Genomic DNA, 15,362 nt, shown 5'->3' on the forward strand with positions numbered 1-15,362 from the left:
TGAAGTCTGATATTTCCCTGCAGTGTTAGTTCACATAAATGCAAGAAGCAAAGAATACCTGAGGAGGGAACAGACTGCTGAAGATCATAAAATCATAGAATCATAGAATGGCCTGGGTTGAAAAGGACCACAATGATCATCTAGTTTCAATCTCCCTGCTATATGGGGTCTTGAATGCCTCTAGGGATGGGGCATTCACAACCTCCTTGGGCAACCTGTTCCAGTGCTTCACCACCCTCTGACTGAAAAACTTACTCCCTTCCTCCTTTAATTACATCAGATGCCTTTTGATTGATTGCATCTGTTCCTCATGGTCTAGCCCAACCTCCTGCTCAATGCAGGGGGAACTATAGCAGCTTAAGACTGAGTCCAATTGGGATTTGAGTATCTCCAAGGATGGAGACTCCACAGCCAACAGCATTTGAGTTCCATAACATCAAAAAAGTTTTTTTTAATTTTTTTTTTTGTTTTGCTTTTAATGCTTAACTGTAAGAATTCAATTCAGCCTCTTAAAGTGGCTTAAAGTGATTGCAAGCATGGACTAACAGTGAAACATGTCCTTTGATGACTAGCGGAGACTAAACCCATGCCACGTTTGCTTCTCAGAGAGGGAAGATATAGACTGAGAGCAAGGTGGGCACAGAAGAGATAGATGATATCACATTTTGCTAGACAGTCTCATTTTTCATAGAATCACTACGGTTGGAAAAGACCATTATGATCATCTAGTCAAACCGTCGACTCATTGCCACCACTTCCACTAAGCCATGTTTTTTTCAGGAGCTGTGGCCAAGTGTGCCTTTTAACACCATTTCCAGCTTGAGTGGGACAGGTACCATCACCGTGCTGCCTCCAACACCCAATGGCTGCAGGCAGAAGAAAAGATGCTCCAATGTCTCTATGCTGTGTCTTGGTGATGTCTCCCTTCTGCTTGTGCAGTCCCCACTTCAGCAGAAAACAGAGTTCCTGGCTCTATCTGCACTATGAGGGTCTCTGAGAGACATCCTCAGATGAAGGCATGCATGGGAACATGGGAATCTGTATGTGTTCCTCAAATCAGGTGTAACCCCACAGTCCCAGTAATAAACTGCCGTCGTTGCAGCTCTGACATTGTGCCACACTAAAGAGTGCAGAAATATGTTTGAGAAGCAGGCAGTAATTACAACCGAAGCGTAGAAAACATCTAAGGAAGAAGTGTTATCTTTGCTGATAAAATCAGTAATAAATGCTACTGCATTCATAAATAAAAATCAGTCTGGAAACAAATGCTGAGCGGTGTCATGGAAAGTTCATAGTAATCGACAGCTTCAAGGCTCCTTCCTGTTCCACTAGAATATTCTCTTGCAGGCTTTAAAAAAGCTTTGTTTTAATTGGAAATGTAAAGCAACAGAAACCAGAAAAACAAACAGGTACTGGGGTCTGCAAAGTGAGAGCTTGAGTCTATCCCAGCCTTCAGAGCGTGATTCTCAAGCAGAGCTCAGGAGGTAGAAAGCAAGGCCCACGTTAAATGCTTTGGGGGAACAGCATGGAACATATGGGGGAAGTGAAAGGGAAGTCATGGAGTACACGGGGGGAAGTAAAAGGGAGGCATGTCGGCCCTCAATTATCTGACTCAGAGGTCACTGTGGTTTTCTCCCTCATCCTCCAACTTGCTCGCACACAAGTTTGGGGTCCTGCTTCCATCACGTTTCCGGGGCTGAGCTCTACACACGGACCATCACTTGCAGGCCTGTGTCTCATCCCAATGCCCCAGAACTCTGAAGATCGGGTGCAGCATAGCAAATCCCAGCACTGCACGGCCCAAGACTCTTCTGGGAAATATAAACACAGGCAAATCTGGCTGCGTCCTCCCTCCCAGCTGGCTGACACCCAAAATGCCTCCCTCCCTCTTTCATTCCCTCCCTCAGCAGTGCTCAGACTGTACCGCTTCATCGGTCGCTTTGCTCCAAGCCCATCAGCTGTTTTTCTTTTCAAAGGCCTTGCATGATTTTGCTTTTTTGATCTGATGCTGATACTGTCTGCTGCACTCGTTTTTCCACGGTCAGTAAGTCATTCTAAAAATTCCTCTGTGCCCATTAAACTAATGGGGCTGACCTGATGCTTGCAGGGCTTGTAGCGATAAAAGCCAATTAGAAAATGAAGAATTATGTCAGATGGTTTTCTGATTCAGAGTATCTGGTCCAGAAGTGAGTCCTGGGCAGGACCAAGAGGCATGAATACAATTTGCCAACATCTGCTGGAAACCCGTGCTGGATAGGCTGGGTGACTTTGCTCTAATAATAATAAACCCCTCCTAAGTCCTGAAATTCACATTTCTTCCTCCCCTCCCAACTTAAATCCCAGTCCTACATCAGTGAACTCAGTGGGACTGTGTCCAGGAAGGGGCAGAATTTTCCCCAGTAGCCCCACACCTCCAGCTCCATATTCATCCTTGACAGAGTTCAGCCAGGTTGCATTGCACCTGCAATATTTGGGTTTTTTTTGGAAAGCACCATGTACCTTTTCTAATCTGCAGGTTAATGTTTTTATTATTTGCAGAAAAGACAGAAGCGCTCCTTATTGGTAAATCTGGTGCTCCTCTGACTGTTCCCATCACTGTAGGGTATGGTTAGAGGGGACTCAACTGACACCAGTCTACTGGTGGTCTCTCCTGGAATGGCATTGCTACGGGTTTACAGTTAAAAGGCTGAGAGATCTCTTAGATTCTTCCATCTTCATCTCTCCCAAAATGGCCAGAGTCAAAATAAAATTTGACTGAATTCCCCAATCTCAAATTCTAAAGAAAATATTGACCCAGCATTGCAACCCTCAGATGTCTGAAACCATGATATCACAACATGCTCTGCTGACGAAGGGAACAGATCTTTAGCGGGATTTGTTGTGATAGTACAAAGGGAAAAGATTTCAAACTAAAAGATGGGAGACTTAGATTGGATATAATGAAGTTTTTTTATGATAAGTGTGGTGGGGCACTTGTACAGGTTGCACAGTGAGGTGGTAGATGCCCTGCCCCTGGAGACACCCGAGGTCAGGCTGGATGGGCTCTGAGCACCTGATGGAGCACATGTGGGTGTCCCCGTTCACTGCAGAGGAGTTGGACCTGATGGCCTTTAGAGATCTCTTCCAACTCAAATGATTCTATGATTCTTTGTTCAATGGCATCAGACTCTTGAACTCAGAAGCTTGGCTTTGTAATCATGTAGACACCTTATGAATTTTTCTTTTGGTTCCGGCTTCCAAACTCCTCTGTATCCCTGCTTTGGTCTTTTTCCTGGCATACACAGGCTTACAATCTGCTCTGGGTATTAAGGACAGTGACCATCGTAGCAGTGCTGTGTTGACTCCAGTTCTGCAGTGTTTCTGCAGATAACACGACATGGTGAAGGACTGGATACAGCAAGCAGAGTAAGGTGCAGAAGAACAGAATCATAGGGCCATTAAGGTTGGAAAAAACCACAAAGATCATCAAGTCCAACTGCCAATCCGTCACTAACATGCCTGCTAAGCCATGTCCCCCAGTATCATATGTACTCTTAACATAGGGGCTGATCCTCATTCAGTGTAAATAGAACGATGTCAGATGAAATAACCTGAAAAGCCAAACATCTCAAAAGTGTTGGCAGCAGCTCTGAGATGGACCGGATTCATCTCAGCATCATTTTAGGAGTAAAGTCTCCACCTGAGCTCAGCGGTGCTGTTTTCTGGAGAGTCCCGGGAAAGAAACAAACACTTTTAGGGCACAAACGATTCACCCCATTTCAGACTTCTTCCACCTTCTCCCCAGAAGTGAGCCCTATTTCAACCACGAGTCTCACTGACAGCAGCACTGGTTGCAGTGGAAAGCCAAAACACGAGGTGAATCACAGTAAGGAGCCCTCGATGGGTTGGTAGGGATCAGCAACTGTCTCTCCTTGCTTCCTTCTTCTAGGAAGCAAATTCCTTGGTTGCCAGTGGCTGTCTGCTCTTTAGCAGACTCGTTAGCACCTGAACTAGCTCATCTCCAAAGGCAAAGAGGGAAAAAGGAGGGGGGAAAGCCAGCAGGCACTTAACTGCTCTCAAGCTGCTCTTTTGTGCCAAGACCACTCCATCTCTGGTATTGTTTACACTGAAATAAAAGCTGAACAGTGTCGGATCTTAAAATAACTTGCTGTTTTCAGCTCAGGAAAGCCAGGGTCAGGGAAGTTTGGAGCAAATTTAAAGAGGCAGGATGACTAAGGGATGGACTGGGACTCATACAAGGAGGCATTCACATGCACATGGTGCTCAATCATCAGCCTGGAGCAAACTGTTCAGGCCTCTGGGTCTCCCTATCCATACTACCTAGACTGGATCAGGCATTGATCAGGCTGAGATGTGACATCTGCACTTGTTCTCCCAAAGCAAATCTGCAGCCACAGAGGTTTCCTTTGTTAGGAATTCTTCACACATGTTAGAGGACAGGTGAAACTGATCCAAACGACTCTGAGATGTGCAACCAGTGGGTCTAGATGTGAATTACTGTGTTTTAAAAAGAAGAGCTCCATGATGCTGAGTACAGAAAGCACTGATGAGAACACTGAGGAAGTGCTGAATTTAGAGGGATTGCTGCAGGGTGACATCCCTAGGGTGAGAGGAAGGGGCTCAAAGAGGAACTCCATATTGCTGCCCTAGTGCAGGCCACCTCCAAATCTTGAATGGGGCAGGGTGCATTACGTCTTTGTTAACAAGACATGCTTGGATACATGGAGTGAACTAAGACAAGTCTGCCTCATACCCACCACGGTTCAAGCTCAGCTCAACCACTGATGGGTTGATATTTGGACAAGATGATCTTAGTGGCTTTTCCAACCTTAATGATTCTGTGATTCCATGATAACCTTGCTCATCTCTTGCCATAGAGCACTGTGCCGTCTGCTGGGACACAGATTGGCCTCTAGGTAAGATGATGACCAGCTATGGTTATTAAGATGAACCCAAGGCAAATCAACTTGAGTTGATAGGAGCCGAAGCATCAAGTCCTCCTGACCCAGCTGGAGGGTGTAGGATTCAGCAAGGGTGACAAATCCCAAAATACAGCACATGGGGCTTGGGTGCTTTCAGAGACACAAGGACGTGCCTACACCTCCCTCCTTTCTCCCATTTCTCAAACATCAGCATGCTTCCCAGCACAGCTCACTGCTCATCTAGGGTGCGAGCAGGGAAGGAAGCAGGCGTGTGCCGGGTACAATAGCAAGGAAGTACCTGGTCATTAGTGCTTCCCCTTTGGTCTCATTCCTCCTGGCCACAACAGAGGTGGAGACAGTGGAAAGTGGGGGCTGCTCTGGGGTTGCTGCTTTGCTTAGGTTCCCAGGGTACCTTCCCTGGTACCCTGCTCCTACATGCAAGGATGGTGAACACCAGTGATCTGGTGGTGGTTTTGGGTGGTGGGTGGCACATGAATCAATGTTTTTTCTCTGGTCTTATTCTGTAGCCCCTTTGCTGAGCTTTCGGGCAGCTCCTGTCCAGTGGACAGAATTTGGGGGCGGTACCTTTGTGTGGTGTTTTAACCCTTCACCTCAACAAACACTCACATAAACCTGGTTTATGTTTTATTCCCTGGTTGCAGGGAATCAGCAGAGTGACAGGCACTGCTGGCTTGATACTGGGACCAAAGCATATTGGGAAAAAAAGTGAGAAGGGAGCAAGAGCAGCACATGGACTGAGCAGCACAGACTACAGGCAGCCCACGCATGCAGGGTTGGGAGTAAGCTGAAAAAGCTTGAAAGTGGAAGGAGAGTCCCCTCTTTCCAGCTGGGAAACCAACAGCTCTGCAGCCTCTGCAGGCAGAGAGACTCAGCTCCCCATTAAACATTAATGCTGGGCCCTGGCTGGTGTTTTGTGAGATGGTAAAAGCCTGCGGAGCGCTGAGGATTGATCCCAGCCAGGGTGCAACACATTAATGCCACGCTTCAGAGATGGAGCAAGGAGGGAGCCAGATCCTGGGAGCACCTCGCTGAATTCATAAAGAAGAAATAAAAGAAATGAAATCCCAGATGATATTAAAAAAAAAAGAAAAAAAAATAGCACTTGATGACTCTCTTTTGGCTGGGGACATGTGTGCCCAGGCTGGGTGGAAGAGGCCACTGCTGCCAAGCACAGCCCATGGGCAGGAGCCAGCGCCGGCCCTTTCCCACGCTCCGCTCACCCTCAGTCTTCAGCTCAGAGCAGCGACGTTTACTCATCCACTAATGCATCACTGCTCCTTCTCTTTGATTTTTCACTGTAGCCTGAAAAGCCTGGCTGAAATCGGGTTGCTGCTGACTAGGGCAAAGCCGTAGTACGAGCACTTGGGAAGCCTTGAGCATTGGGTGAGACATCATGGCTGAGCTGAGACACCAACTGTGCAAAGCAGACTGAAACCTCAGCACGTACTGCCTTCCCTCCCTCCACTGTGGGGAAAAATCTCTTGCACACGGGCAGCAAATTGGTTTTCATAAAACATGAAAACCCACCAAGGGTTTGCTTGGTGCCCATGAGTCAATGACCAGAGAGAGAGCTCACATCGTATGGCAGAAGAAAAGGAGAAGATAGATGGATGGGGGCAGAAACAGGAAGGTACCAACCCATCTGAAATAAGTAAGCCGGGCATGGGTCCCCTGAAAGGATGTACTCACTGGTCCATGAGAAATTAAATTACACACGTAGCTGCACCTCTCAGTCCTATCAGAAATAGGAGACGTCAGAGTTTTGGCTGAAGCATCGGCTCCAGAAGGAGTTAAAGGCACATGAGATAAGTTTAGCAGGATTGTTATAATAGATATATATATTTTTTGCTGTTCTTTCTTCCCCCAACAAGCAAAGCTTGTATGAGAAAATACAGTTCGCAGCACAGACCTGGCTGCCTGCCCACTAGGGCAGGGAAAATGCAGATGGTTGGAAACTCAGCGTTGCGGCCACGGAGTCGGGCTCTGGGCACAGCACCCAGCAGAGGGGCCCTGGGAACCCAACAGCTGTGTGATAACAAGAAATATTCTCGAAAACAAGGGTCAACAGAGCAAAGCTGATGCCTTCCTTTGTGCTGCACCTTGGGTGTGTTAAGCACATACACACTGCAATCCATTGAGGGGACATAACTAGCCACATTCCCACCCAGAATGGATTAAAACTTGGTAAAAGCAAGCAAAACCTCAGTGACTTTTTGCCTTTTGTCTCCAGATGGAGGAAGCATCACAGTTTGGATTAAAGGCAGAGCTGTTGCACAGTGTCCCTCCTTGCAAGGCTCCTCTTGTTCAAAGCAGTAATTAGCTACCTAAGTAAATAGGCGTTAGCAGAAACAAAGAGCTGCGCTCAGTCTGGGTAAACACCTCAGATCTAATTTAATTTCCCCTCTTTTAGTAAACGTTCTCACTGCTACACAGCTATTTCCAGGCTGGGGCACTCACCGGTGATACCGGGGCAGCCGTGTCAGTCCCTGAGGCTGAAACGAGCTCCTTTTGATGAGCCAGATGTGGAGTACAGCTGGCAGTCACTGACAGCAGCACCACGCTAAACTCCATCCGTGCCTTAATCCTCAGAGCCTCCTAGTCTAGACAGGACACAACCCACTAATGTAAAAACCAAGCATCAGAAAATTTACCATCTCCTGTTGAGCTGCTGGCAGAAGGAAGCAACAAAGGGCTCTTTGGCCTATTTTTCTTTGTTTTCTTGCAAAGGCGTTCTGCTTTTTTTTCTTGCAATCCTTGCAAGGCAGTATTCATCCAACCTTGCTGCCTGTAGTCTCTTTCAGGTTTCATTTGCTCACTGGCTGTGCTAAAAAGCAATGGAGGTACCCTGTAGCGAGCAAGCACCTTTGCTGGTGATGTAGTGCTCTCCTGGCTGGGAAGAGACCTGATAACAGCCTTTCAGTATCTGAATGGGGGCTGTAAGAAAGAAGGGACAGACTCTTTAGCAGGGTCCGTTGTGACAGGACAAGGGGAAGCGGTTTCATACTAAAAGAGGGGAGATTTAGACTGGATATAAGAAAGAAGTTTTCTACACTAAGAATGGGAGGCACTGGCATAGGTTGCCAAGAGAGGTAGAGGGTGCGCCATCCCTGGAGACACCCAAGTCAGGCTGGATGGGCTCTGAGCACTGATGGAGCTGAGGGTGCCCCTGTTCTTTGCAGGTGAGTTGGAACCAGATGGCCTTTAAAGGTCCCTTCCAACTCAAACCATTCTATGAACCCAGCCAGGAGCCACCTGGTTTTGAGGCCAGATCCAGGCTGTGGGGTTGGCATAATGCAGTCAGCGCCCCGCATCCCCCAGGAACGAGAAAAAGCAGATGTGCACGGGAGCTTCACCAATGGTTTCTGATCTCATTACACCACACTGCCTGACTGCTGGGAGAAGTGGGTGGAGGTAATTAATTGCTACAATTAGCACAGAGCTACTACTGCCTATCATGTTTATCTTTTCCTGCTGCTTTTTGTCCATCCAATTACTGACTTTTAACACCATGCTGATCAGTGTGGCCCAGAGGTCCCGGGACACAGCCTGGAGCCCAGGAGGTCCCTCAGGACACCAGGCTTCACTGCTGTGTGCAGTGAGCAGACAGGGGCTGGGGGCTGTTCCTGGGGGAGTTCCAGAAGCCCTGGATGTGGTGCTGGGTACCCTGCTCCGAGGCAGGGATGGCCTGGAAGGACCCTGAGGTGCCTCCAGCCTCAGCCACTCTGTGACAACCACAGAAATGGTGTTTTCACATTGCTTAGCAGGGACAGTGAATGAAAGGCGTCTTGCAGAGGTCACCATTCCTGTGAACACCAAAGCAAAGCACCAGCCCTGCATAATTCATGCTCCCTCTTTCCATAGCATCTGGCCACATCTGCTGCATTCCTGTCACAGGCTCTTTCACAGCTGACTCAGAAAACTGCTCTTTGGCAGCTGGGTACTGTTTCAAGTGGGTACTTTCCCTCCAGCACTAACAAGCTGTGATTTAGTTACAAATAAGGAGTTTTGTTTCTCATTTGCTGATGTCACTCTGTGGTCCTGTGGGGAACATCGCTTGCATCTCTGCAGCCTGAAAAATCCTATGTTCCCTTTGGGACAGATGCACTTGAAGGCACAAGATTGTTTTTCCTTTTGATGCTCAGGTTTATATTTCAGTGAAGTCCAGTATCGATCCTGCTGTCCTCAAATGGAAGCTCGTTTTACTAAATGGGAAGAAAACAAATTCCCCCAGCTGCATGCACGCAAAACTCAAACTAAAAGAGAGATTGAGATTGGATGTAAGGAAGACATCTTTTACTGTAAGGGTAGGGAAGCACTGGCACAGGCTGCCCAGAGAGATGGCGGTCCCCCGTCCCTGGGGTCAGGCTGGATGAGCTCTGATGGAGCTCTGGGTATCCCTGTGCATTGCAGGGGAGTTGGACCAGATGCCTTTTTGAAGGTCCCTTCCAACTCATAGGATTCTGTGATCGATGAAAATAGAAAATCCTGCAACCAAACAGCTCTCAATAAGCTGCGTCGCTGACATCGCAACGGGATGCAATTTATTTAGCCTGACCTTTCCCTGCCAGATTACACTCATGGCATTATCGAGGATCCTTTCTGCCACTTGTACACCCATTGCCAAGGTGACGTCCCCTCTAATGCGTCACTCAGGGGAGATTGCACGCGTGCTGTTGTGATGCTTTGTTTGCTGTCCTGCCTGACGAGATCTTGGCAGGGTTTCAGCTCACGCAGATTGCAGCTGCTCTGCACTGGACCAAAACAGACTCAAGCTGGATGTTGCTAAGGGGAGCTTGCTACATAAACGCAGAGCATGGAGCCCAAGTCCCCTTTGGTTAGGTGCTTTTCGAGGCTGATTTCTGAAGATCCTTTGGGGATGAGATAAAACAGTAATGCACACAGAGAGGGTTTATTGTGTGTGCCAGAAGGAGGTTTGAAAGGACTCAGTATTCCACATCCTTTGGCAGCGCATGCTGGGTCCTCAGGGAAAGCCGCAATGAGGTAAAGGCATGGATAACATAAAGGCCCGGATGAGATAAAACCAAGGTGGAGATAAGATGCCCACAGCTGATAGGAAGAACATCAAGACCACAATGCTGCACCCCAGGCACTCAGACCAACCCCGTGCTGGATGTGACCTCTCCCAGTGCCTCTGAGCAAGCTGTGGAGCCCTTGGAGGGCTGGAAGCTGGTGGCACCATTCTGAGGGCCAGGCTTGGTGAGGTGGTTGTGAAAGTCCCCAAGCCATGCTGGGGATGTGGAGGTGGCTCAATGGCACTGATTGCAGCAGCTTGCCAAAGCACAGCTGGGTTTGGATGGTGGAAAATGATGAGTGGAATAGGTCCTGTTGCTCCAGGAGACTGTCCCATATCTACCTCCTTACACCCAAGCATTTCTCAGGAGGAAATAGTGATGGAGATAGGGAGGACATGCACATCCATCACACAGTACAATGACAGTGGTGGGGACAGCCAAAGCAGGAGGAAAGACATGGTCCTGCAATCCCAGTAAAGTTCTCCAATGAGGGACTGAAACTGCTGAACAAAGGGAATTTTCACTGCTGATTCCTATGACTTTCAAGGGGAATGTGGTAATGGATGGGGACAAAGGCTGCAGCTAAAAGCTATCCCAAACCCCATCAACTTCTCATAAGAGGCTCAGAGGGCTACAGTCATAGGGAAAAAAGTGAATTAGGTAGCTTGCACAGGCAAAACTTGCTCTGCTTTGGGTATCAAAGGTGGGAAATACACGCGGAGTCATGCAGAGATTACTCCAGATCCTCTAGCCCTGCACAGAGCAGCACCTTCCTCCTATAGGTCTGACTGAAAGAGCATTCGGGTCCTGCTGAGAACATGGGATGGGGCATGCTTTGTTTGAGGACCTGGCTCTCACGGTACCTGAGTTCTCCTCGGACTGGTTGAAGCCACAGATCTGGCAGATGCTGCGAACCCACTTGTTCATGTCGTCCTCAGTCTCAGCCACCAGGTAGAAGGTCCTGTCACTGGTCTTGATGTCGAAGATGTAGCTGTCTTGCAGCTCCTTCTTGTTGAAGGTCAGTCCCGCGTCCACTTGCTCGCAGAAATTGAGGTTGATCACACGCAAGGGTTTCTTGGAGTGGTCATTTTTGTAGTACTCCAGGACGTCGGGGTCACCGCTCATCCGACCGCTGCGCAGGACGAACCAGCGCTTCTTCCATGCCTGAAAACAAGAAGAGAGGGGACATCAAACCCATTGCTCACGTCATGAGGGCCAGAAAACCACTGCCATGGATAGAGTGACACGGATGCATATGACACCTCCCCACCCAGGGATGCTCTGGGACACTGCTCAAGGCATCCGTATAAGCAGTGTACAGACCCAGGACTTCGGTACCCAAATCTCACTGGTTATCTGAGAGAATTAAGCACTGAAATATCATTATGGCTTAAGATACAAATGACTCCAAGAAGCATTAGTCCTGAGGCTTACAGTGACCTTGCTCAGCCGCACTCTCAGGACCCAAATATCCTTCACTCCTGGATGATAATCTGCAATTGCAATATCAAAATGCCTTTCAGCAGCTCAGAGGAGTCCTGGAGCTTTGGACACAGAGCTCTGGGCATCCTGCCCTTCAGAGAAACCCCTGAGAGAATCATAGGGAGCATCTGCAGATACTGAGCATGCCAATTCCATCTCTGTTTAAATGCCAGGATAGAAAGGCTAATGAAACCAATGGGAAACTGGTTCGGCTTTTTAAATATCAGGAATAATGCCAGGGGGCAATCCAAGCTTCATTTGTTTTTCAGCATCTTCTGCTCCTGGGTACAAAGGAAGTTCCTTAGCAAAGAAAAGGTTATTATTGATTTCTATGGGTAGCAGCCTTGGAAAACAAATGCCAGTTATCAGTGCCAGTGCTGGGGTTTGAACAAAGATGCCTTTTTCTACGATAAGAGTGGTGATACACTGATGCACGTGACAAGAGAGGTGGTGGGTGCCCCGTCCCTGGAGACATACATGGTCACCAGGCTCTGAGCACCTGATGGAGCTGTGAGTGTCCCTGTTCATCGCAGAGGACCTGGACCAGATGGCCTTTAAAGGTCCCTTCCAACTCAAACCATTCTAAGATTCCATGATTCTAAGTCAATGGAGAGAGGCAGGTGCTTCCCAGCATTGCTTCATGGGAGTTCTTGCTGAATAAAACATCAGTTTTGTCTATTAAATACCAGAGGGCACCAACACAAGCTCAACAAAAGCATTTAGGTCATCTGACTGACCAGAAACGAAAGCATCTGAACAACATGGGATGGATACTGCCCACGTGGATGAGCAGGGTGAGGGAGGGCGAGGCCCATGCTCTCAATTCACACAAAATGATTCCTTTTCCACCACCCTGCCCCAATTCTGGATATTTGTTTGAGAGATTTACTCTATTTTATTTTTTCACCACCAGGTTTTGGGTTCATGTGATCATGAGAGGTCAGGGCATAAAAAAACACTTGATGTCCCTACGAAGGAAGAACCAACTGCCACATCTTTAATAACCCTGGAGAGGCAGAAAGGTGAGCACTGTGTGAGGACCTCCATGATGATCTCTGGGAGGCGATGGTAGTCCCTCAGTTTTCACACAGGTGACAGGGCATGAGCTAGATCTTAGGCGTCCAGTTGCATCAGGATGCCACAGTTTTGGATACTTTGGTGGCTGAAATAAGGGAAAGAAACCTTTGTGATTGTTTGGACCACACTTCTCAAAGGCTTCCAGATTGCTTTTGTTTGTGTCTTTGAGATCTGTAAGCTAATTAGTTTTGCACTGATTCTCAAACTGGTTCCTGGTGCCAGGAAAGCATCTTCTGTACAGACTTCCAAATGCAGCAGAGAAGCAAACTGCTTAGCAAGAGGACTGACAGGGCTGGCAGATTTTGGTTTTGTCCAGGAGATGTTCAACTACCTCTCTATGAGATGGTTGCTCCTAGACAAAGAGAATACATGCATGACAGAGATGCACCCGTCAGGGAGGGAAAAAAAAAACAAACACAAAACTGTCTTCCCCAGGCAGCAGCAACGATTTTGCTATTCCATCTCCTCAAAATGGATTACCCAAAACATTGGGAATCAATCTTAGGAACATTTTTTCTAGCTCTTAAACATCCCATCACATTCTTCTTCTTAACATAAAACCACTTCTTTGCTACCACCCTACAGAACTAAGAGATGGGCACCCATCCAGATCATCCTGGATGACGTGCTGGATCACATGAGGAATGAGTGTGTGATCTGAGACAGCCTGCACGGCTTCACCAGGGGAAGGTCATGCTTGACCAATCTGGTAGCCTTCTATGATGCAATGACGGCATTGGTGGACAAGGGAAAGGCAATTGATGTTATTTACCTGGACTTGAGCAAGGCCTTTGACATGGTCCCCCACCTCATCCTTATCTCCAAATTGGAGGAATGTGGATTTGATGGGTGGACCACTCGATGGGTAAGAAACTGGTTGAAAGGCCGCAGGTGGTCATCAATGGTTCTATGTCCAGTTTGCTGACGACATCAAGCTGAGTGGTGTGGCTGACATGGTGGAAGGAAGGGATGCCATTCAGAGGAACCTTGACAGGCTAGAAAGGTGGGCCTGGGTGAATCTAATGAGGTTCAACACAGCAAAGTGCAGAGTTTTTTGCACTTGGGCCGGAGGAATCCCAGGCGTCCATACAGACTGGAAGGAGTGGTCCTTGAGAGCAGCCCTGCGGAGAAGGACCTGTGGGCCTTGATAGAGGAAAAGCTTAACATGAGCCAGCAGTGAGCCCTTGCAGTTCGGAAGGCAAATGGTATCCTGGGCTCCATCAGAAGAGGGGTGATTGTTCCCTCTACTCTGCTCTTGTGAGGCATCATCTGGAGTACTGCGTCCAGGTCTGGAGCCCCCAGTACAGGAAGGATGGGGAGCTATTGGAGAGGGTCCAGAGGAGAGCCACAAAGAGGATCAGGGGACTGGAACACCTCCGCTATGAAGACAGGCTGAGGGAGATGGGCTCGTTCAGCCTGGAGAAAAGAAGGTTGTGGGGTGACCTCACTGCAGCCTTCCAGTGCCTAAAGGGAGCCTACAAACAGGAGGGAAACCAACTCTTTGAAAGGGTTGATAACTGCAGGACAAGGGAAAATGGTTTGAAATTGAGGGAGGGAAGATTTAGATTAGATGTCAGGGGGAAATTCTTTGCAGAGAGAGTGGTGAGGTGCTGGAACAGCTGCTCAGAAAGGCTGTGGATGCCCTGTCCCTGGAGGTGTTCAGTGCCAGATTGGATGGGGCTCTGGGCAGCCTGGTCTAGTATTAAATGTGGAGGTTGGTGGCCCTGCATGTGGCAGGGAGGTTAGAGTTTGATGATCCTTGAGGTCCCTTCCAACCCTGGCCATTCTGTGATTCTGTGATTCTGTGATTACCAAGGGTGTCTGGATAAAGATGAAGTTGTGCAATCACATGAGCCACTATGTGAATGAAGACACTTCTTGCTCCTTGGCTTTACTGCTTTTCAACCATTTGGAATCAAGCCTTGAGACATCCCTTAAGGGTGAGAAGTTGCACTGAAAAAGACACAAAGTACAGTAACTAGATTCTAGACTTTCAGGGAAAAAAGAGGAGGATGTACTGCAAAAGATGACAGTGATGCTACCACAGCTTCCCTTTTTATCTCTGTTACAAGACCCACAACTTCTCTAGATCTCTGTCGTCTGTCTGGTAGTCATGGAAAGTCCCACATGGTCAATATTTGGCAGAGAAGATGGTATAACATGTAGGCTGGTAGCACTGGTGACACCCTAATATAAGCTGATTGCAAAAGAACTGCTTCAGCCTGGCTAAACTACAGCAGGATTTAGGCCAAACTGCAGGAGAATACAAATCTGTATGAACCTCCATGCTCCAAAATCATGTTTCCAGGGAGGTCCCTTTCTCCTCCTACCATGATGGGAAAAACATGTGACTGGGGATGGGTTGGCCATGATGGCCAACACACATGTCCTCCTTCACCCAAATTTGTTTCCTCTCCTTATTTTCTTTCTCCTGGCTGTTCTGACGTCCCTGCTGCTGCCAGCTCGTGCCTCATACAGTGTGAGGCAAAGGTTGTGTTTATTTAACACTTTTATGATGGAAAAAGGCCAACAGTTTCACTGCTGTAAATGGTACCTGTGTGACATACGTCTTCAGCTTTGTGGTCCTTTGCCTGCAACAGATTGCTTCCCATTTAAATTGCAGCTGGCCTTAACACCATTGACAGATATTTTGATGCTTGGCAAGTACTTCTTTTTAAGTATTTTTGTTAAAAATAAAACCCATTCCCCATAATGCTGATGATATGATGTGAATCCTCCCTGGCTGTTGAGAAGTAAGATGGCTGATTCATCACCAGGATGAAGGGAAGGGAAGGGAAGGGAAGGGAAGGGAAGGGAAGGGAAGGGA

At 47.9% G+C, this 15,362-nt stretch overlaps 1 protein-coding gene across 2 annotated transcripts in view; it reads right to left on the minus strand.

Annotated features, from left to right (window-relative positions):
- GAB2 (GRB2 associated binding protein 2) overlaps window positions 1–15,362 on the minus strand; it is a 92,327-nt gene that overhangs the window by 31,094 nt on the left and 45,871 nt on the right. For both annotated transcript variants that reach the window (XM_042862488.1, XM_042862487.1), the window contains exon 2: window positions 10,840–11,140. In XM_042862488.1, the coding sequence (XP_042718422.1) occupies window positions 10,840–11,140 (301 nt within the window). The remainder of the gene's footprint in view (window positions 1–10,839; window positions 11,141–15,362) is intronic.

Source organism: Lagopus leucura, unplaced genomic scaffold (genome assembly GCF_019238085.1).
Source record: "Lagopus leucura isolate 7727_CA_CO unplaced genomic scaffold, USGS_WTPT01 Super-Scaffold_702, whole genome shotgun sequence".
Taxonomy (NCBI): Eukaryota; Metazoa; Chordata; class Aves; order Galliformes; family Phasianidae; genus Lagopus; species Lagopus leucura.